The sequence below is a fragment of the Aquarana catesbeiana genome, linkage group LG07 (genome assembly GCF_042186555.1).
Source record: "Aquarana catesbeiana isolate 2022-GZ linkage group LG07, ASM4218655v1, whole genome shotgun sequence".
In the NCBI taxonomy this organism is placed as follows: Eukaryota; Metazoa; Chordata; class Amphibia; order Anura; family Ranidae; genus Aquarana; species Aquarana catesbeiana.
The window spans coordinates 53,907,168-53,928,682 of record NC_133330.1 but is presented as its reverse complement, the minus strand read 5'-3'; the positions used below and the strand labels follow the sequence as shown (position 1 = coordinate 53,928,682).

The window sequence follows — 21,515 nt, the reverse complement described above, 5'->3', positions numbered from 1 at the left end:
GCACCACACCAATACTGCAACATAGAGGGGAGTATACTTAATTCACTAGTTTATAGGAAGCAGTGCAACTATAAACTGATGCTGGATGACCTATTGCCTTGTTTATGCCAATTAGGCAAAATTCAAACCAGCGATTAAAGCTGACGTGAATTGTAGTGGCAGGAATCTTTTCTTTACAGCTGTGGATTATAGCAGCTAGGTGCACCTGCTCACTCCAATGACAGGCCACCAGTGGCCTGAGCTATTTGCGGCTCTCCAGCGGTAATCGCTGGCTGTGTGGAGAGCCGCAAATATCTGAGGCCGCTGGCGACCCATCATTAGAGTGAATAGTGTCAGCGGCTGCAGCTAGCTGGGTAATAACAAACTTATTACAACAGGAGGAAAGAAGGAACTGGAAAATGTGAAAAGAAGACAAGAGCGCCACCAGCTGACAGGATAGAAATTTGAAATATATTCAATTTGAAATTTACTTGGGGGGAGGTTCAGCTCTAGTTCTGACCATAATAAAAATATACACATTGTCTACAAGTTCCCTTTAAATGCTGGAAGGCCCCCTTTCCTTTTGAATCAACAACCAGATCAAACATAACCGGGTAATCTGAAGACTTGACGGAAAACCAAAAATTTGTGTTAATATTTTCATTTTGGGCTGTCAATGACAGGCACTTTACAAAACATTAAAAGGGATGAACAAAATGTGCCATCTTTAATCCTGATTTAACAACGTTATTAAGTCATAGTTAATCACTTACCATAATGTGATTGAAATGCTTGCGGCTTTATGACCTGATTACATTGGCTACACACAACTAGATAAAACTCATCGTAGGCCGGGCACAGTCCAAATATCGGCATGTCTGTGAAAATAAAAGAAGCGTTATGAATGCTAAGATAGTAAATTATTATTGCTAAACAAAAATTAAAAAAAAACACTCTGATCATCAACTGCCAATCTGCAGCAGCTTGAAAATGTAAAGGAAAAAAAAGGAATGTCATTTGTGATCTTTCATGGTTAAAAATGACCTCAAATAAAAAACAGCAGTCAAATAATCTCAAGGTGAAATGTACTTTCATCAGACATATTATTCATCGTTGGCACCATGTCAAAATATCCTGGCTTTAAAGACAGTCAGAAATGGGAATCTAAGAGAATCAAAATGATAAAATAAATATACTGTAAGGCTCGGGTCACACTACTGCGACCAGCAAGTCGCGTGACTTACGGTGCAACTTTGCCAGGCGCTTCCTGCCAATTGGCTGCCAACTTTAGTACTACATCGATGCGTCTTGGAAGCGAGGAAAGGGCTACACCGCAGGAAATGCCTGGGTAATCTTTCTGTAATGTTGGCTCCAAATCACATCAATACTGATGAGGAGGATCCGACTTGGAGGCGACTTCCATTAAAGTCTATGGGCACAAGTCAGATAGAAGTGGCTTCAAAGTAGTACTGGAAACTTTTCTAAAGCCGGAGCAACTTCAGTAGTACTAAATAACTCCTCTCGGCGGCCGGGCCTTGGCGCCGAGTGGCCGCATATTTGCGTGCATTAATGCAAACAGCGGTGTGCCAAGAGCACACGTCCCTGGCACAGCTACTGGCGCCTGATGGAAAATGCCCGATTGCTGGCGGTCACATGAACTTAAGTCCAGCCTCCCGGCATGTAAAGCCCCATTAAGGGGCCGGCACACACCAGCTCCAAGGGGTTAAAGGAGAAGTACAGCCAAAGCTTGTTTGGCCATACTTCTCCTGTGGATCACAGGAGTGCAGTTCGTTCTGCGACCCGTTTTCAGCAGACAGCGGGCTGAATTCCACTGTCAGCTGATGTCACAGAGCCAGTCCATATGCCTGGACTGTCACCCGGGTCAGCCTCTCAGTGAGTCGCTGAGAATCTGAGCCGGTCGCTCCCGCCCCCTCCACAGCCCAGCGTTTCAGTGAGCGTGGGGGGTCCAGAGCAGAGAGCAGGTGACTAACAGTCAGCAGCTCTCTGCTCAGGGAGTTGTGAGAACCGAGTGATCGGTGGTGTTTGCTCGCTCGGTTCTCAGTCTTCGAGTCGGCAGGGGACTGATGCTGCATCCATAGTTGAAGGGAAGCTTCAGTGAGCGTGGGGGGTCCTCCTTCCACTACATAGTTGAAGGTAAATCTAAAGGAAATTGAACAAGAAAATTGTATAATGTATGGCCAACATCAGTGTGTAAAGTTATCCAAATTCCAGGAGTTTTTTTTTATTTTTGGGGGCATTTCCATTTACTTTCTGTTGTGTCTATAGGGACCGGAAGGGTGTGGAATTCTCCCTGATGGAGAAACCGACAAACCGTCCAGAGGTTCTAATCCTGGGGAAAAGGGGGAAGCACACTAACGCTGGTCATATAATGGCTCAGTTTTCTTTTTTTTTTTGCTTAGCCAGGGGGAGGAGGAGGAGGAAGAAGAAGAAAGAAAAAGAACTAACCCAAGTCCCCCATTCACACATTTGAGGTGGATGAGGGAATCCTCCCTGCTGTGTCACTGTATTCTCACATCAGAATACACTGATCAGTGTTGCAGCCAATTGGCTGCATGCGCTGATCGAAGCAAAACTCTCCAACAACCACTTCATTAGATATCGATTGACTTCTTGTGAACAGGAACAGCCACAGATAGACTGAAATTCAGCTGGCCCCTGATGAATTTCAATCCATCTATGGCCAGCTTTACTCTCTAAGGCCGGCCATAGACTGTTCGAATGTATGGGCAGGCTGAAAGTACCAAGCTGATCGATCAACTTGGGTACACAACCAGTCTGCCGGATATACTTGCTAGCTGCTATAGCCGCAAGCAATAACCACTGTCTTCTCCCAGTAGGGCAGCCCCCAACCCCCCCCCGCTGGGAGAACACAACGTCTCAGCAGGAGGGATTCCCCTGGCACCACTGTCTGTGTTAATGGAGGAATTGTGCAAATTTCTTTCCTGCAACCCGTGGATGGTCTATGGCAGGAATATGCAATTAGCGGACCTAAAGCTGTTGCAAAACTACAAGTCCCATCATGCCTCTGAGTGTCATGCTTGTGGCTGTCAGAGTCTTGCTAGGCCTCATGGGACTTGTAGTTCTGCAACAGCTGGGAGGTCCGCTAATTGCATATCCCTGGTCTATGGCCTGCCTAATTAGATGTAAATTGTTCTACTCTACAGGCCGATACAAACCTGCCATGAATGGAACATCATTACCGAAATAAATAAATACAAACAGGTCAGGCTTACTAAAAGCCACTTGTACAATGCGGGAGGCGTGCTGTACAGACAACACTGATTAAGGATTTTGTCTTTTTTCCTGGCTTCAAGTTGTGAGCTGCTAAGCACAGCATGGCCGGGTCACCAAGTAACTGCATTAGCCACGCAGTCAATATTTACTTACGCTGTCAGCAACTATGATCATCACCTCTGACAAAGTCAACAGTGACTTCTCAAACAGATTGGAGGTTCCAGAGATACTAGGACCATGCCACCGTGTGATAAATCCGGAGCATCTATACTATAACAGATTGTTCTTGTGAAAGCAAAAAAAAAAAAAAAAAAAGAAGTACGGTGTGGAGTTAATGACAGACGACTGGACAGAAGAATTTCCTATTTATAGAGCAACGCTGAAATCACTGAATTCCTAAAGAAATTCCAGATGTGGCGGGAGCGGAGACTGCTCTATTACCTTCACATAGGATGCAGCTGCTGGGGTCCATGTACAACAAAAGCTTTAATCCTTGCCATACACGGGACAATTTGCAGACAATTTTCCAAATTCAACCAGAATGTGATCAAAAAAACCAACAGGATCAACAGAACACACTCTCAGAAAGTTCTCATTACAACCAGCTGTTAATACGCATCATTGTTTAGTTATTTTGGGGATTGAAAACTGATTGAATTGATCACATTCCCTCTGTACTCAGCTGCATAAGAGCTGGGGGAAGGAGAAACAGTACACCGGTCTTCCCATGCATTAGGGGAGGGGAGAGTGTGTTAGGACAAGTCTGATCATTGGAGGAGAGCAGGCTGAGTTCTTAGCACAACTAGAGAAATTACCATGCTGTGCTCTCATGCTTAGTGTGGTCAGTTTTTAATAGGAAAGCAGAGGGACATGCCAGAACACCAGGGATTTCACAGAAAGGAAGCAATACAAAGAGAACAGGACACATCCTCATACAAGTATAAGGTACAGCAGGCACATATCAGGAATATGAAATGTTGGGTTTACATATTCTTTAAAAGTTCAACTTTTGGAGCATGCATAGGGTGTAATATGCAACAGCAAACCCCCTCCAACATGACAGCAGGTTGGGGGTTTCTCTCCCCACACCGATACAGCCACATCATTAAAGTGATTGTAAAAGGCAGAAGGTTTTATATCAAGTGGATGTAAATTCAATTCATCAAATTTGAGCTGGGCACATATATCTACAGTGTTTTCTTATCTCTCTTCAAAGCACTAAGTCCCCTGTCTTTCTCCTGCTCCACTGTTCTGTTATCAGCCTGATAACTTCTGACAAGTTCTCAGACAGGTGATAAAACTAGGCTGAATTTTGTTTAGGGGAGGTTGCTATAAATAGATTAGCAGACAGCAAACTATTCACAGAACAGCTCTGAGAGTCTCTGCCTATGAGGAGTGGGGGTGTGTGCCCTTCCTCCAATCAGCGGTCTTGGCTGTATGCCCAGGCTTCACACTCAGGGCTGAACAGGTAGAGAAAACAGGTTGTGAACTTTCTAAAGAATATATAAAGCCACAGACAGCAGATATACAAGTAAAACTTAAGTAGGGAGATTTGTGTCATCTGTGTGTATCATCTGAGGCTGTTCACTTCACTGGGTATATGTGAGGGTTTACATCCACTTTAATGCATTCTATACATTAAGATAAAAAGCTTTATGCGTGCCGTAGCCCCCCCCCCCCCGCCCCATCTAGATCCAGTAATGTTGCACGAGTGTCAGCTGTCCGAGACTCCCCTCCTCATTGGCTGAGACAGCAGCACGGTGCCATTGGCTCCCTGTCAAAGTCAGTGAGCCAATGAGGAGAGAAAGGGGGCGGTGCGGGGGGCAGTTAAGTATGACATGTTTGTTATTTAAAAAAAATAAAATAAAAAGAACTAAAAAAAAAAAAAAAAAAAAAAAAAAGGGACTTTAGTATCACTTTAATTTAAAGCAATTGCTGAATGAATGAATTACAAGGCCCATCTAACACTGTCACAGATGGCTTGATCTGTGAGGGTGCTGATGAGCGCTCTCCTAGATCATTCCCAGGCCCTGCAGCTTTCAAACAGACAGCCCATACAGAGGTACAGGCTGCAAGCTGTAGGACTTGCAACTTGGCTGTGTTTTTGCATACTCTATAGGGCCAAGCTGCACTAAAAGTAGCACAGGAACCTTTTCCAAAATCGCACCATGCTGAGTTGCACTGATGAGAAAAGGCACCATTGAATATAATGGGATTTCCCTTGCCATGCAATTCTCTGCGACTGAAGACGCATCAGAAATCGCACTAGTGTGAACCAGCACTAAAAAAAGGAGTCATATGAATTCATCCTTGAATCTGTATTTCTTCCAGATTTGCGCAGTAATCTAGTGTGACACTATATGTAGGAGCTTCCTGTAATAAAGACCGGTCCCTGCTGCTCCCTCTCCTTACTCAGGGTGACTGGTCTTGTCTCCACCCCTCCTGTAGTTTTCCACAGGCTGCCTGTACTGGGTGTGGCCTGCTGGGTCCCTCCCACAGCTCTGCTCTCTGCACAGACTTTGTGCAGCACAGTGATGATGTCACTGCTACTTCGCCAATGTCATAACTGCTGTTTGCTGCACACAGAGTGGATTTATATCCTTTAGTGGGTGTTGAGGAAAATAAAATTTTTTGCGCCTGGCGCTCAGCTTTAAAGTGGATGTAAACCCAATGTCATCCTTTCTAAACTACTGCCATAGGGGTTATCTATAAGGATATACATGCCTCCTGCATGTATCTTTAACTGTCAAATGTCTCCCCTCTGTCTGTTATGAGACCCGAAAAACTGCAGATTCTGTGGGCGGGTCTGTTGTCTGGAGCTCGGTGGGTGGAGTCCTGATGTCAGTAGAGTCCCCGCCCACCTCTACACTCCCCTTGTCAATATGCATTTTCTCCTGTGTATTTCTTACACTGAACTTCTGCTATGATCTCTAACATCCAGTGAAAAGACAGGAAAGTAACCACATGACTTCAGCATGCCAAATCATGCTGAGGTGTGGAACAGCCAATCCTTGTAGAGCTGCTGAAGAAAGGAGTGGGGGGAGGAATTAAAAAATAATGCATGTCTTAGGCTAGTGCACGAGATGTAAATCACCTGTCACTCACAGCAAGGGGAGGATTGGACAAAGTTTTTCTCAGTTTGTCAAGATTTATCTCACTGAACAAAAAAGGGGATTGCTTAGAGATGGATTAACTCTGTGGCAAGACTGGGCTCAAATGATAGGAAATCTTATACTCTACAGTGTGATATCAAAAAAAAAAAAATTTCGGGTTTACATCCACTTTAAAGCTGAATTTACTAATGTAACAACACCCCGAGTATGAAAGGGGTTAAAGTCGTTTAGGACATTCCATTTCCAAACACAAAGGCAGCTACCGAACACTCCGATCAGCCGAACAAGAGACCCATATGAATAATTCTCCCCCCAAGTACGAGACAAGGCTCTGTCTTGAGGGTCAAACAGAAAATGACTCTTTATTAGAACCAAAATTACAAGTCTTTATTAAAGGTCGACTGATATATCGGCCAATATTTGGCCATTTTTGATAAATCGGCATGGGCCGATTATTATCTAAATTAGGCCGATATTTAACACTGACCGTTCCTCCTCCCCTCTCCACGCGGCGCTTGATGCTTGCCAGAGCCACTGAGTGTGTGAAACTGACAGGTAACGCAGAGGAGAGAGAGAGAGAGAGAGAGAGAGAGAGAGAGAGAGAGAGTGAGAGAGTGAGAGAGTGAGAGAGTGAGAGAGTGAGAGAGTGAGAGAGTGAGAGAGTGAGAGAGTGAGAGAGTGAGAGAGTGAGAGAGTGAGAGAGTGAGAGAGAGAGAGAGAGAGAGAGAGAGAGAGAGAGAGAATATCTGTCAGAATTAAGGCTGATGCCGGGGTGGGACCCAGCAGCTATCAAACACAGCCAATAGGATGGGATCTGGGCGGGCCGCTATGTGTATGTGGCCCCACCCCTTTTCTTAAGCAGCCCAATTATTGGCTGCTGGGTCCCGCCCACCCCGGCCGGGTCCCGTCCACCCTGACATGAAGCTCAATTTTGACAGCTCCTCTGTTAGTTTCACACACAGTTTACACTCGGCTCAGTGTGAAACCTGTCAGTACCACCTGCCAGTGCCAATCAGTGCCACCTGCCAATGCCAATCAGTGCCTGCCAGTGCCACCTCCAATCAGTGCCATCTGCCAGTGCCAAGCCAATCAGTGCCACCTGCCAGTGCCAACAGTGCCACCTTTCAGTTCCAAACTAGTGCCACCTGCCAGTACCAATAGTGCCATCTGCCAGTTCCAAACTAGTGCCACCTGCCAATGCCACCAACCAGTGCCACCGCCAACCAGTGCCACTGCCACCGCCAACCAGTGCCACCTCCAACCAGTGCCACCTGTCAGTGCCAACCAGTACCACTGCCAATCAGTGCCACGTGCCAGCGCCACCTGCCAGGGCCAACCAGTGCCATCTGTCAGTTCCAAACCAGTGCCACGTGTCAACCAGTGCCACCTGCCAGTGCCATCTGTCAGTTGCAAACCAGTGCCACCTGCCAGTGCCAACCAGTGCCACCTGCCAGTGCCAACCAGTGCCACCTGCCAGTGCCAAACCAGTGCCACCTGCCAGTTCCAAACCAGTGCCACCTGCCAGTTCCAAACCAGTGCCACCTGCCAGTTCCAAACCAGTGCCACCTGCCAGTTCCAAACCAGTGCCACCTGCCAGTTCCAAACCAGTGCCACCTGCCTAAGCCAACCAGTGCCACCTGCCTAAGCCAACCAGTGCCACCTGCCTAAGCCAACCAGTGCCATCTGTATTGAGGACATCAAGTGTATGGTAGAGTGACAGGAGCAAGCAGGGAGTAGTGGGTGAGGTTTTTTTTTTTTTTTTTTTTTTTAAATCGGCCTAAAATATCGGCCACAAAAATCGGCATCATATCTTGGCCATCGGCCACCCCAATTTCTAAAAATCGGTATCAGCATCGGCCAGAGAAAAACCCATATCGGTCAACCTCTAATCTTTACAGTTAAAGAGGAGGTCCCCTCCTGCTCATATTACTCTAACAATACACTAGGGCTAGGCGATTTTCTCCAAAAAAAAAAAAAGAAAAAAAAGACTCGATTCACGATTCAAAATTTTTTTTTTTTGGACAACGCGCTGGCCCCGAGGAGCTGCAGGCAGGAGTTTTTAGGCGAGGCCGCGGCATGCGGCCTCGCGAACTAGGCCGTAGCCGCAGCCTCACCTAAAAACTCCTGCCCACAGCTCCTCAGGGCCAGTGCGGTGTCCAAAAAAAAAAATTTGAATCGTTAATCGAGTCTCTTTTTTTTTTTTTTTTTAAATCGCAGATTTTTTTTTTTTTTAAATCGCAGATTTTTTTTTTTTAATTTGCAATCAATTTGACCTCTCAACTCGATTCAAGATTTACATCAATTTTTCCCCAGTCCTACACCTGTGACCAGAAACAGAATTAACATGAACTAATTAAGTAACCCCTTCAAGAAGCCGATGTGACTCCGTGCCCTCCTGGGCATTCTATGATTAATCAGGATTTCACTACAGGTCAGACTTGTTGTCACTGAGCCTTACACAGTATAAACACAGGAGCAAATTACAATTAGCAATACAAACAGTGATCTCCCCCCATCCCCAGCCTAGTAGGCAACAACCTATAGTATGAGTAGACTGCCCAGCTCCTACCCAGTTCTAGAGGCCAATGTGATCAGCTCTCTCAACATACATGTTGAGTTCAGAAACAAACAAACCAAGAATAGTCTTTACATATATCCTGGGAGATATTGTGGATAAATATTACTGTCCCATTTTAAGTAATCCAATCATATTCTCAGGGTTCATTCTTTTCTTGGTCACCCTGCGCCCAACAATGACTAATACATCTATTTTTTTTCCCCCCCAAATACAAGCAGTTAAAGTACAAGTAAAAGGCAAAACATTTATTTTAGTTTTGGAGAGAGTGGAGAGGGATTAGAACACGTCAGTTTTATTGCCGTCTGTGCCCGTTTCGTCAGATATGGCGACCCATCATATTTGGCTACCCGCTGGAGTGTGCATGCGCAATGCCGCCATATGCTTTCCAACACTGTTGAAAGACAACACTTTGCCACAGGGCCCCTCACGGGCTCTAACTCTATGTCCACTTGGATGGTGGGGCTTGAACCTGGACTCAGGGGTGTGGCCACAAAATTCTGCTCAAGCGCAGATCGCCACAGTGTTGGAATGTATATGGCGGCGTCGCACATGAGCAGTCCAGCGGGTAGCCAAATGTGATGGGTCGCCATATGTGACGAAACACCCCCGTTAGCGGGGATTGACTGGTTCTATTTGTCCTGTTTACCATTATCATTGCAAGTGAACGTAAAAGAAAATCCTAATGTTTGGGTCGTCTCCAGAAAAGAGATAGAAAAATATTCCAATGGTGACCTAGGGGGCCCCTAAGGGATTCCCTTCATTTGCCAGTATTTACTCACTCCCTGTTTGGCTATGGGACAGGAAGTGAAGGCGAAATCTCCAAAATGGGACACAGATGGCAAAAAATAAACTGACGGGGGTTTAATAAGGGGCCTTTATGCTACCAAAAAAAGAAAAAAAATTTTGCCTATAGTTCTACTTTAACCGCTTGCCGACCAGCCGCCGCAGTTTTACTGTGGCAGGTTGGCTCGGCAAATAGACGTTACTTTACGTTGCTTTTCCTTTTGGCACTAGGGGCCCACAGCGTGTGACCGGAGCCGATGCGATGACCGTCGGGTTCCCGCGATCGCTCGTGACATTCACTTTTTCACCACGAAAAACGGGTGCAAATAGCGTGTGCGTGTTATACGCCAGTACTTCAACTTTAGCTGCCTCGGAGGGGACAGGGAGGGGATGCGGGCCGTCAGATTACATACAGCAGAATCTCCTGTTTACTTGGCGGCCTCTGTAATAGGAAGTCCCGTCTCCTAGACTGTACTGTCTATCATAGGAGATTCTAACTGTATGTAATCTGTCTGCGCTCGTCCCCGCCCCCCTCCCTGTCCCCTCTATGCTGCAGATAGGCATCGATCAGGCTGCACTGAAGGCAATGGCGAGGCTTCTGCACTGAAGGCAATGGCGAGGCTGCTGCATTGATGTGGACTAATGAGGCTGCATTGATGGCACTTGTGAGGCTGCAGATGGGCATTGATCAGGCTGCACTGATGGCAATGGTGAGGCTGCAGATGGGCATTGATCAGGCTGCATTGATGGCAATGGTGAGGCTGCAGATGGGCATTGATCAGGCTGCATTGATGGCAATGGTGAGGCTGCAGATGGGCACTGGACCCTTATTTTGCTTCAAAGTTCCCTATTTAAAATTTAATTTTTTCCCCTGAAACTTCCCTATTAAAATGAATGTGCATGTTATATGTCTGTGCGTGTTATATGCTGATAAATACGGTATATCTAACACATACTAGGTATGTTAGCTGTACTCACAGAGCTTACAATTTAATACAGAAAGAAGTGATAGAAGAGGTGGGGACCAGGAAAGCAGGACGCAATGCAAAGTTCTAGTTTGCACAGAGCTAGAGAATAGGTCAGGCCCTGCTCTGCGAGAATGATTAGATGTTTGTCTCAGGCGGCGGGCTGCTGCTGCAGCATCAGGTAAGAGAAGAGAAATGTGACAGGCAGACACTGAGCCGAGTCTAGGGGGAACGCCTACTTTGACCTACATGTAGAACAGCTGCAACTTTCACACACTCTCTCTCTCTCTCTCTCTCTCTCTGCACCCTGGATGGGGGAGGGGAACATTTAGGCATTCCCATAGACAGGAGACGCACAGGTCCCCTGTGAGCATGGACAACCTTCAAAGGCCAATACTGTGTTGTCAACAGAAAGCTCAAGAGGCAAACAATAGCTCCAACCTGCTGGCATGTAGCTCAAGCCATCGCAGCTGAATGAGTGTTTTATCTGCTCAGACAATATTTAAGCTGGTGATCCAAGCAGAGATTGCGAGGGGTCTATAGACAAAGCAATCGTCGCATGGTCCCCGTATTCAGAATCCCATTTTCTGCCCCTCCTACACACAACCATTACAGTTGGCACTGCTCAAATCTTTTGCATCACTAATGAAAACTGCTGTGAAGAAACAACTTTAATATGAGCCTACACAAACTATAAATACAGTTAAGGGGCTAGTTATGATTACAGTACTTTTTATTGAAAAAAATTGCACTGTATCAAGGGGCCCAATCGTTTACAAATAATGGAGCAAAGTAGACGAACTGAGCATCTTTAAATAACATACCTATAGGCTAATGGCGAGTTCCTAAAAGCCTGGCCAAAAAAAAAGTAGTTTTCTGAGTGATCGGCCATCATGCATACCAGCTAGGGCAGAGGGTATGTTAAGCGAGCCCCCTATGAACAGAAAAAAACTTGGAGCTGCCGTATTGCTCGTCCACAAATCTGCCCATGCATTCTTCCGGGCCACCATCACAGCAGCACTTGTAGTGCAATGTCCACAGATCCACACATGGGCTCTCCTTCCCCGTCACAGCATTGCTGAGCTCATTCATCATAGTGCAATGTCCACAGATCCACACGAGCCCTCCCTCCCCCTCACAGCAGTGCGGAGCTCATCCATCATAGTGCAATGTCCACAGATCCACACATGTGTTCTCCCTCCCCGTCACAGCAGTGCTGAGCTCATCCATCATAGTGCAATGTCCACAGATCCACACATGCGCTCTCCCTCCCCGTCACAGCAGTGCTGAGCTCATCCATCATAGTGCAATGTCCACAGATCCACACATGCGCTCTCCCTCCCCGTCACAGCAGTGCTGAGCTCATCCATCATAGTGCAATGTCCACAGATCCACACATGCGCTCTCCCTCCCCGTCACAGCAGTGCTGAGCTCATCCATCATAGCGCAATGTCCACAGATCCACACGAGCCCTCCCTCCCCCTCACAGCACAGCTGAGCTCATCCATCATAGTGCAATGTCCACACAGCCACACATGAGCCCTCCATCCCTGTCACAGCAGTGCTGAGCTCATCCATCATAGTGCAATGTCCACAGATCCACACGAGCCCTCCCTCCCCCTCACAGCACAGCTGAGCTCATCCATCATAGTGCAATGTCCACACAGCCACACATGAGCCCTCCATCCCTGTCACAGCAGTGCTGAGCTCATCCATCATAGTGCAATGTCCACAGATCCACACGAGCCCTCCCTCCCCCTCACAGCACAGCTGAGCTCATCCATCATAGTGCTATGTCCACACAGCCACACATGAGCCCTCCATCCCTGTCACAGCAGTGCTGAGCTCATCACTTGTGGCACACAGTCTGCAGATCCACACATGCGCTCTCCCTCCCCGTCACAGCAGTGCTGAGCTCATCCATCATAGTGCAATGTCCACAGATCCACACATGTGCTCTCCCACCCCGTTACAGCAGTGCTGAGCTCATCCATCATAGTGCAATGTCCACAGATCCACACGAGCCCTCCCTCCCCCTCACAGCAGTGCTGAGCTCATCCTTCATAGTGCAATGTCCACAGATCCACACATGTGCTCTCCCTGCCCGTCACAGCAGTGCTGAGCTCATCCATCATAGTGCAATGTCCACAGAGCCACACATGAGCCCTCCATCCCTGTCACAGCAGTGCTGAGCTCATCACTTGTGGCGCACAGTCTGCAGATCCACACATGTGCTCTCCCTGCCCGTCACAGCAGTGCTGAGCTCATCCATTATAGTGCAATGTCCACAGATCCACAAATGTGCCCTCCCTCCCTGTCACAGCAGTGCTGAGCTCATCCATTATAGTGCAATGTCCACAGATCCACAAATGTGCTCTCCCTCCCAGTCACAGCAGTGCTGAGCTCAGCACTTGTGGTGCAACATCCACAGATCCACGCATGTGTTCTCTGTCCCAGTAGTGCTGAACTCATCACTCATGATGCACTGTCTGTAGATCCACACATGCGCTCTCCCTCCCTGTCACAGCAGTGCTGAGCTCATCTCTTATAGTGCAATGTCCACAGAGCCACACATGTGCTCTGGTGTGTCTAGAGCGTGGACAGCTCACTTTTAGCCAGAGAAATTTTAGAGTGGAGTATGTTTGTAGATCTTCTCATCACTGGCTTTTCTTTAATATGAATTTTGGGTGATTACTGGAACCAGAATCTAGACAGCATCCTACAGGGTCACTGGGAGTATGCAGTCTCAAGCCTGCTCTGTATACATTTCTCTGCTTTATATACCACTAATCGCAATTAAACTTCCAAGGTAGGTCTGAATTGGATTCATGGCTTAGAGAGGCTTCAATGCTTATATATTTCAGTTCTCTTGGAGTAGTGCAGAGTGGATAGTAGAAGCAGAGCTAATAGGGCTTGATGTTTCAATCCCTACGGTAAGCTGGCACTTTTAATGTTAGCATTGGTGCAGTGAAAAAAGGGGGAGGTCATTATCACCTGGGCAGCCCCCTCTTTTGACATTTCATTGGCGAACCCAATGCCTGTTTCTAAGGGATAAAATCAAAAAGAGTTGAATGCCAATAGCCCATGTACAACCAAACAGATTCTATAGTGAAAACGATTGGTAAGGTGGGTTGTTTAAAAGGAACCCATTAGGATAGAAAAACGAGCCACCTCTTTTTGGGAAGCAAGCTCTAAGACCGATATCCTTATCCTTCCTTCACTACTTGGCATATCACTGTCACAGCACAAACATGAAACAATGATTTTGTGGCTAGCACCACCCAAACACAACGTCAAGGGTATCGATACTGTACATCTACAGCAATGGGTTAACAAGTGCACACTGTGTTTTTGCCGAGAAATGACAGCTTAAAAACTAGAACTTCAGAATTCCTTGCATTCAGCTTCAGATAGCCCCGAGCACTTACTGACCAAACTGAAAATTGGAGAAAGTAGGTCACTTGCAGATGACACACTTATCTGGTAACACAGGAATCGGTGAGGTCCTTTGGGTCCTTGTACACTGTCACCTCAAGGTTTAAAATTCAATACAAACATGCTAGTAACCTTCGGTGGTGTAGACCAGTGGTCATCAACCCTCAGGGCCCACTAACATGCCAGGTTTTATGTATTACCTTGGGGAGATGCAGACTAGAATACTGCAATCACTGAGCAGCAAATTATATCACATGTGATGTATTTCAGTTATCTTGCAAACTTGGCCTGTTAGTGGGCCCTGAGGACAGGGTTGATGACCACTGGTGTAGACAGTATGCAGTGACTCCACAAGTGTCACCCGTTTGTGGAGTCACTGCATACTGTCTTCACCACCGAAGGATACTAGCATGTTTGTACTGAATTTTTGTAAGTGTAAACCCCCCTTTTTCTACATTAAACCTACCATACAGTGTTACACTATGTGCAGTTTGTTTTTTATGCCCACCACCATGGATCATTTTTACTTCTGATGTGGTTTATTGTACACTATGGAGCCTGCTTTCGGATGTTGGAACCTCTCCATCAATACCGGATGGGGCTTATTCTCTAATCATTTACCTTTCCGTTGTGGATCATGTTGAGGTTAAAATGCTGTTTGACTTATATGCTGTACAGTATAGGAGTCCAACCTTATCCTTTGTTATTTGGACTTTAAAGACCAAGTTTCTCATTCACCTTGAGAATTGTGAGAGACTTTTTATGCACATGATTCATTCCTCAGGATTATACCACGATGTTCAGCCATGAACTTTGGATTTAAATATTGTTTTTTTTTTTCTTTTATAAATGTTTTGTTTAAAGCGGAGTTCCCATTTCTTCAAGTTCCTTGAAAGACAAAGCCCACAGTCCGTAATGGCAATTTTTTTATTTTTCTAAATACATTGTTTTTCTTTATATATCCTGCACTTTCGTGCCTGGCCACCTAGGCGATGTCGTCATTAGGCATTTACTAGGACTCCTGGGATGTCTGCATCATCTATGCCAGGAGTCTTTGAACCGCACTTGAATTCCGTCTTGATTGACAAGTTGCCATAGCAATGGGGCGGGAACTTCAGCCGCTGCTGTCTTTGCTATGGCAACCTGTAAACAGTGCGCCGTCTCTTTACTGCGCAGGCGCAAGATTGGGACGTGCATGCTGGGTAGTCAGCTACACGGAGTCCCGGAAGCAAGTAGGAGCGGGCTTCAAATGCCCACACTTATAATGACCACTGCATGTCTGCCAGGAGCCTTTGAGAAATATCATAATTGTAAGTAAGAAGAAGGAATACACCTTTACCAGTATCCTATTTATAGTGTGCAAAAAAAGAGAATAACGGGGGTGTTTTTTGGAGAAAACTGACAAGGAGACTGGAGCTCCTCTTTAATTTACAGTGGGGCAAAAAGTATTTAGTCGGCCACCAATTGTGCAAGTTCTCCCACTTAAAAAAAAGATGAGAGGCCTGTAATTGTCATCATAGGTATACCTCAACTATGAGAGACAAAATGTGGAAATCACAATCACACTGTCTGATTTTTGAAATAATTTATTTGCAAATTATGATGGAAAATAAGTATTTGGTCAATATCAAAAGTTCATCTCAATACTTTGTTATAGATCCTTTGTTGGCAATGATAGAGGTCAAACGTTTTCTGTAAGTCTTCACAAGGTTGTCACACACTGTTGCTGGTATGTTGGCCCATTCCTCCATGCAGATCTCCTCTAGAGCAATGATGTTTTGGGGCTGTTGCTGGGCAAAACGGACTTTCAACTCCCTCCAAAGGTTTTCTATGGGGTTGAGATCTGGAGACTGGCTAGGCCACTCCAGGACCTTGAAATGCTTCTTACGAAGCCCCTCCTTCGTTGCCCGGGTGGTGTGTTTGGGATCATGGTCATGCTGAAAGACCCAGCCACGTTTCATCTTCCATGCCCTTGCTGATGGGAGGAGGTTTGCACTTAAAATCTCACGATACATGGCCCCATTCATTCTTTCATGTACACGGATCAGTCGTCCTGTTCCCTGTGCAGAGAAACAGCCAAGCTTGATGTTGCCACCCCCATGCTTCACATTAGGTATGGTTTTCCTTGGTTGCAACTCAGCATTCTCTCTCCTCCAAACACGACGAGTTGTGTTTCTACCAAACAGTTCTACTTTGGTTTCATCTGACCATATGACATTCTCCCAATCCTCTTCTGGATCATCCAAATGCTCTCTAGCAAATCTCAGACGGGCCCGGACATGTACTGGCTTAAGCAGGGGGACACGTCTGGTACTGCAGGATCTGAGTCCCTGGAAGCGTGTGTGTTACTGATGGTAGCCTTTGTTATGTTGGTCCCAGCTCTCTGCAGGTCATTCACTAGGTCCCCCTGTGTGGTTCTGGGATTTTTGCTCACCGTTCTTGTGATCATTTTGACTAGAGGTCTACCGATATATCGGCCGATATTTGGTGTTTTTTACTTAATCGGCATCGGCTGATTGTGCTGATAAAAAAGGCCGATATCAGCGGACTTGCAAATGACTTCTGTAATAGAAGTCAATACAAGTTGCCTGAAAACTTCTGTGAAGAGACTTCTCCCCTCTCTGGGCAGCCAAATCTGATAAAAAGAACCTGAAGGATACAGGTGTCCGTTTATGAAGCAGTGAAATCTATTCACTGCTTCGTTCTCCGGCATTCACAGTGAAGATTTTTCTCCTCTGTGTGCCTGTTTATGAAGCTTTGTAGATCGCTTCACCTTTGGAGGAGTGAAGAGATCTACAAATGCTTCAAACAGTGGAGAAAGGCCCCTGATACTGGAATCTCGTGAGACTTTACGAGATTACAGCACCAGAAATACAGAGATGTCAGTTTATTAAGCGGTGATAAATTATCACCGCTCAATACACGGACGATTAATGTTAATAAAATAATGAGTCCCCCTACATTATATACATATGTATACACACACACACACACACACACATTATATATACATGTATATACACACACACATTATATATATATATATACATATACACATTATATGTATATATGTATATATATGTATACACATAAATATGACAGGGGGACATGCTTACAGTGTTGGGGGGTCTGAACGAGGCATAAGGAAGTTAAAAATCTTCCTCCTTCCCCCTCAGATCCCCCCAGATTTCCTCTTCACTACCCGATTCACCACCTCTGAGCTGGTGAACCTGGGAGTGTGAATTCTGACTCAGATCGCCAGTGAAGCAGTGAGATCACCGCTTCATAAACTGGCCCTTTCTGTGTCATTCAATGAGGATTCTCAGCGTGTAGAGATAATCGGCGGGAGAACAAGTTCAAACATGTTCTCCCCCGATTATCACTGTTTCATAAACTGTTTATGGACTGTGATCAGCGGTGATCCTCGGGATCACCGCTGATCACTGCTTCATAAACGGACACCACAATGTTTACACTTATGAATGAGCTGAGCTCCATGTGTAGAAGCTCTCAGTTTAACCATTTAAAGACTAAATCTTTTCTGACACTTGTTTCTTACAAGTAAAAATCCTGTATTTTCTGCTAGAAAATCACTTAGAACCCCCAAACATTATATATTTTTTTTTTAGCAGAGACCCTAGGGAATAAAATAGCGGTTGTTGCAATATTTTATGTCACACGGTATTTGTGCAGCGGTCTTTCAAACGCAATATTTTTAGAAAAAATACACTAATAAATTTAAAAAAAAACTAAGCAGTAAAGTTAGCCCATTTTTTTTTTCATCCAAAAGTTTTGATTACCTGTTTTTGGGTATTTAATATTTAAGATATAGTTTTTAAAACATTTTTTTAATCTAAATTCTACATACAAGTGAACTGATTGGAGATTTGTTTTGTTTAATAAATGTTTAAATGTAAAAAATTTTCTGTATCATTTAAGGTTGCTTTCAGACTGGAGCAGGCATGCGTTGACGGTAAAACGCTGCTAGTTTTAGCGGCACTTTACCGTCATTTTAGCGGTGCTATTCGGCTGCTAGCAGGGCGCTTATAACCCAGCTAGCAGCCGAGGAAGGGGTTAAATGCGCCCCTGAAGCGCCGCTGCCGAAACGCTTTGCAGGCTCTTCGGCAGCGGCGCGCATTCATTTTAATGGGCAGGAGTGGTGGAGGAGCGGTATACACCGCTCCAAAGATGCCACTTGCAGAACTTTTTTTTAACATCCTGCCAGTGCATCGCCTCAGTGTGAAAGCACTCGGGCTTTCACACTGAGACTGCAGGGGAGCCATTTTACAGGCGCTATTTTTAGCCCAAAAGCGCCTGAAAAACGCCCCAGTGTGAAAGGGGTCTGTTAGATTTTATGAGATGAGGGGAAAAAAAAAAAAAAAAAATCGGCCTAATATCGGCCCCAAAAAAAAAATCGGCGTCACATATCGGCCACCGGCCACCACGATTTCTAAATATCGGCATCGGCCAGAGAAAAACCCATATCGGTCGACCTCTAATTTTGACCCCACGGGGCAAGATCTTGCGTGGAGCCCCAGATCGAGGGAGATTATCAGTGGTCTTGTATGTCTTCCATTTTCTAATTATTGCTCCCACAGTTGATTTCTTCACACCAAGCTGCTTGCCTATTGCAGATTCAGTCTTCCCAGCCTGGTGCAGGTCTACAATTTTGTTTCTGGTGTCCTTTGACAGCTCTTTGGTCTTCATCATAGTGGAGTTTGGAGTGTGACTGTTTGAGGTTGTGGACAGGTGTCTTTTATACTGATAACAAGTTCAAACAGCTGCCATTAATACAGGTAATGAGTGGAGGACAGAGGAGCCTCTTAAAGAAGAAGATACAGGTCTGTGAGAGCCAGAAATCTTGCTTGTTTGTAGGTGACCAAATACTTATTTTCCACCATCATTTGTAAATAAATTCTTTCAAAAATCAGACAATGTGATTGTCTGGATTTGTTTCCACATTTTGTCTCTCATAGTTGAGGTATACCTATGATGACAATTACAGGCCTCTCATCTTTAGAAGTGGGAGAACTTGCACAATTGGTGGCTGACTAAATAGTACTTTTTTTACCTCACTGTATATCATCTTTCACATTATTGGTCACCATACTCACATTTTGGACTCTACAGGTTCACATTTGTACATGTCCTTTATTGTTCACAAATTGGAGTGCCACGTTGTTTCATAAGTTCTGTTTACACAATATGTCTAGTTGAATGTTGGCAGCCTATTGGGTTCTATGCACAATTTTACTAATTTTTTATGATCCTGGAGGGAGATATTGGGTGCAACTCTCATACTTCCACTAGATGTCTGGCACATGGCAACAGGCGTAGTGTATTGGCTGTTGTAATGGCAGCCATCATCTATGGTGGGTGTCTATTTCACTAGGATGTGGTGACAGACCTCTGAGCACTTTACTGGCAACTTTATGTTCACTTCAGAAGGTGTTGGACTTGGTTTCACTTCACTTTTTTTTTTTTTTTTTTTAAGTTTTACTTTTAAAAAGGACTTCATCTATCATGGAGGGTTGATTTTATCATCTGATGAATATTCACACAGTTGTGTTTTTATGATAAATTTACTAATTTTTTTTGGACACTTCACAATATATCTTTTATATTCTCTTCTACTGTAAAACAGCAGGCAGTGGGAATATTCCAAAGCCAACAGGAAGCCATCTATTGGCTACTAATTCCTTCACTGCCTGCTGGCAATCACAAGGATAGAGGACCTGATCGGTAACTAGTGTGCGGTTCCTCCTCAGTCTCTGCCAACCCTTGAGCGCGGTGCTGTCTGTGTGACAGTTGCAGTGGTGAGGAGAGAGCTCAGCTAGGATGGAGTGATCACTCTGTTCTTAGTACGCCTCCACATGAGGTGCATGTCCCAAATTCCAACATTTGTCATGTGGAGGCACAATGGAATTCTGGAATGTTGTAGACACTCTTAATAAATTCACCTGAATATCTTTCTATAGTAATGCGGAGTGCAATACCCCACAGGAACCAATCACAACAAGCCTCTTGGATATTTACACTTTCCTAAATCTAATTAGTTTATTTATTGTACATATTTATATTGCTTCATAATTAGAAATTAGTAATGTAACTGCATGCAGGAAAATCTGCTCTCTATGGCAGCCTCTCTCAAGCAGGGCTTCTCCGGAGGTTCCTCCAAAAATGAGCAAATCGAATAAGTAACCACCGACACCAATGGTCACCATTTTTTTTTTCCAGCTATCTGTAAGGGGGGGCATTTTAAAGGCCACCAGTGTAATAGAGTCCCGATGTAAGGGGATACTTTTCCACCGACCATCAATGTGAAGGAACAGTTATTTTCTGGCCATTATGGATAAAGAAGGCTGCTCTATGATATAAATCTTTTCTGTTAGAAAAGAACGCTAATCTTTATAAAAGAAGTAACATCACCCTTTAATGGGTTCTTCCACTTACACTTTAGAATCCCATTCACACCTCTTCACACATTAACGTGTTTTAGTGCATTGAGGAATGATGTATTAGGGCAGCCCAGTCATTTTGAAAGGGCTAGCAATGCAACATTGTTGACCTACCTCTACGCTGGCTACACACCCTCTACCAGAAGAAAAGAAAGGAGAGGGCGCACCGACCTAGTGCCTGATCAGAATTCAATTTTATTAGAAAGAGAAGTAACAAGAGAATACTCACAAAACATGTTATGCACAAGATTGTCTACAGTAGTTAAACGATGAGACCGCCTCCAAATCCACCATACTCATCAGATGGCATGGGAAGAGACCTCAGAGCATCCAGGAACGACTAACACATTTCGAGGGCCAAGCCCTCTTCCTCAGAGGTAAACGCATGAATGACAGAACACCAACTTAAACACATTACCACCAAATGTTAAAACCACTCCCCCCGGGGGGAAACTCAAATCACATGGGCACATTAGGTTACCTACCTTCCACCACCTTTAGTCTATCATGAATACTGCTACCAGATTCATCTACCTTTATTGCTCCTCTCTGCCTTCTTGCCCAACATATAAAATTCAATATATTAACAATTTACAAAACCATCCACAACCCTGATCTATATATCACTAACCTCATCTCAAAATATCACCCAAACGGTCCTCTTCATTCCTCCCCAGATCTCCTACTCTCTAACCTCCTCCCATCCTCAAACTCCCTACCCCAATCTGTCTGACTCTCCCCTATGAGGGATGCGCCGATATATAGGCCGCCGAAAATAGGGTCATTGGCATTTTGCTGATATATATAAAAAAAAAAAAAAAAAAAAGTGCTGAGAATTGCACTATTTTGCCACGATCGTACCGTGTTTAGGGTGCATTTTTCATTGGTCATGCGACACAAAAATCACATCAAAAACACAATATGCCATGTTTTCATTGCATTTCAATGG

The 21,515-nt window shown here is 45.0% G+C and overlaps 1 protein-coding gene across 1 annotated transcript in view; it reads right to left on the bottom strand.

Moving 5' to 3' along the window:
* ATXN7 (ataxin 7) overlaps positions 1-21,515 on the bottom strand; it is a 182,939-nt gene that overhangs the window by 90,163 nt on the left and 71,261 nt on the right. The window contains exon 6 of the mRNA XM_073592174.1: positions 753-857. Within this exon, the coding sequence (XP_073448275.1) occupies positions 753-857 (105 nt within the window). The remainder of the gene's footprint in view (positions 1-752; positions 858-21,515) is intronic.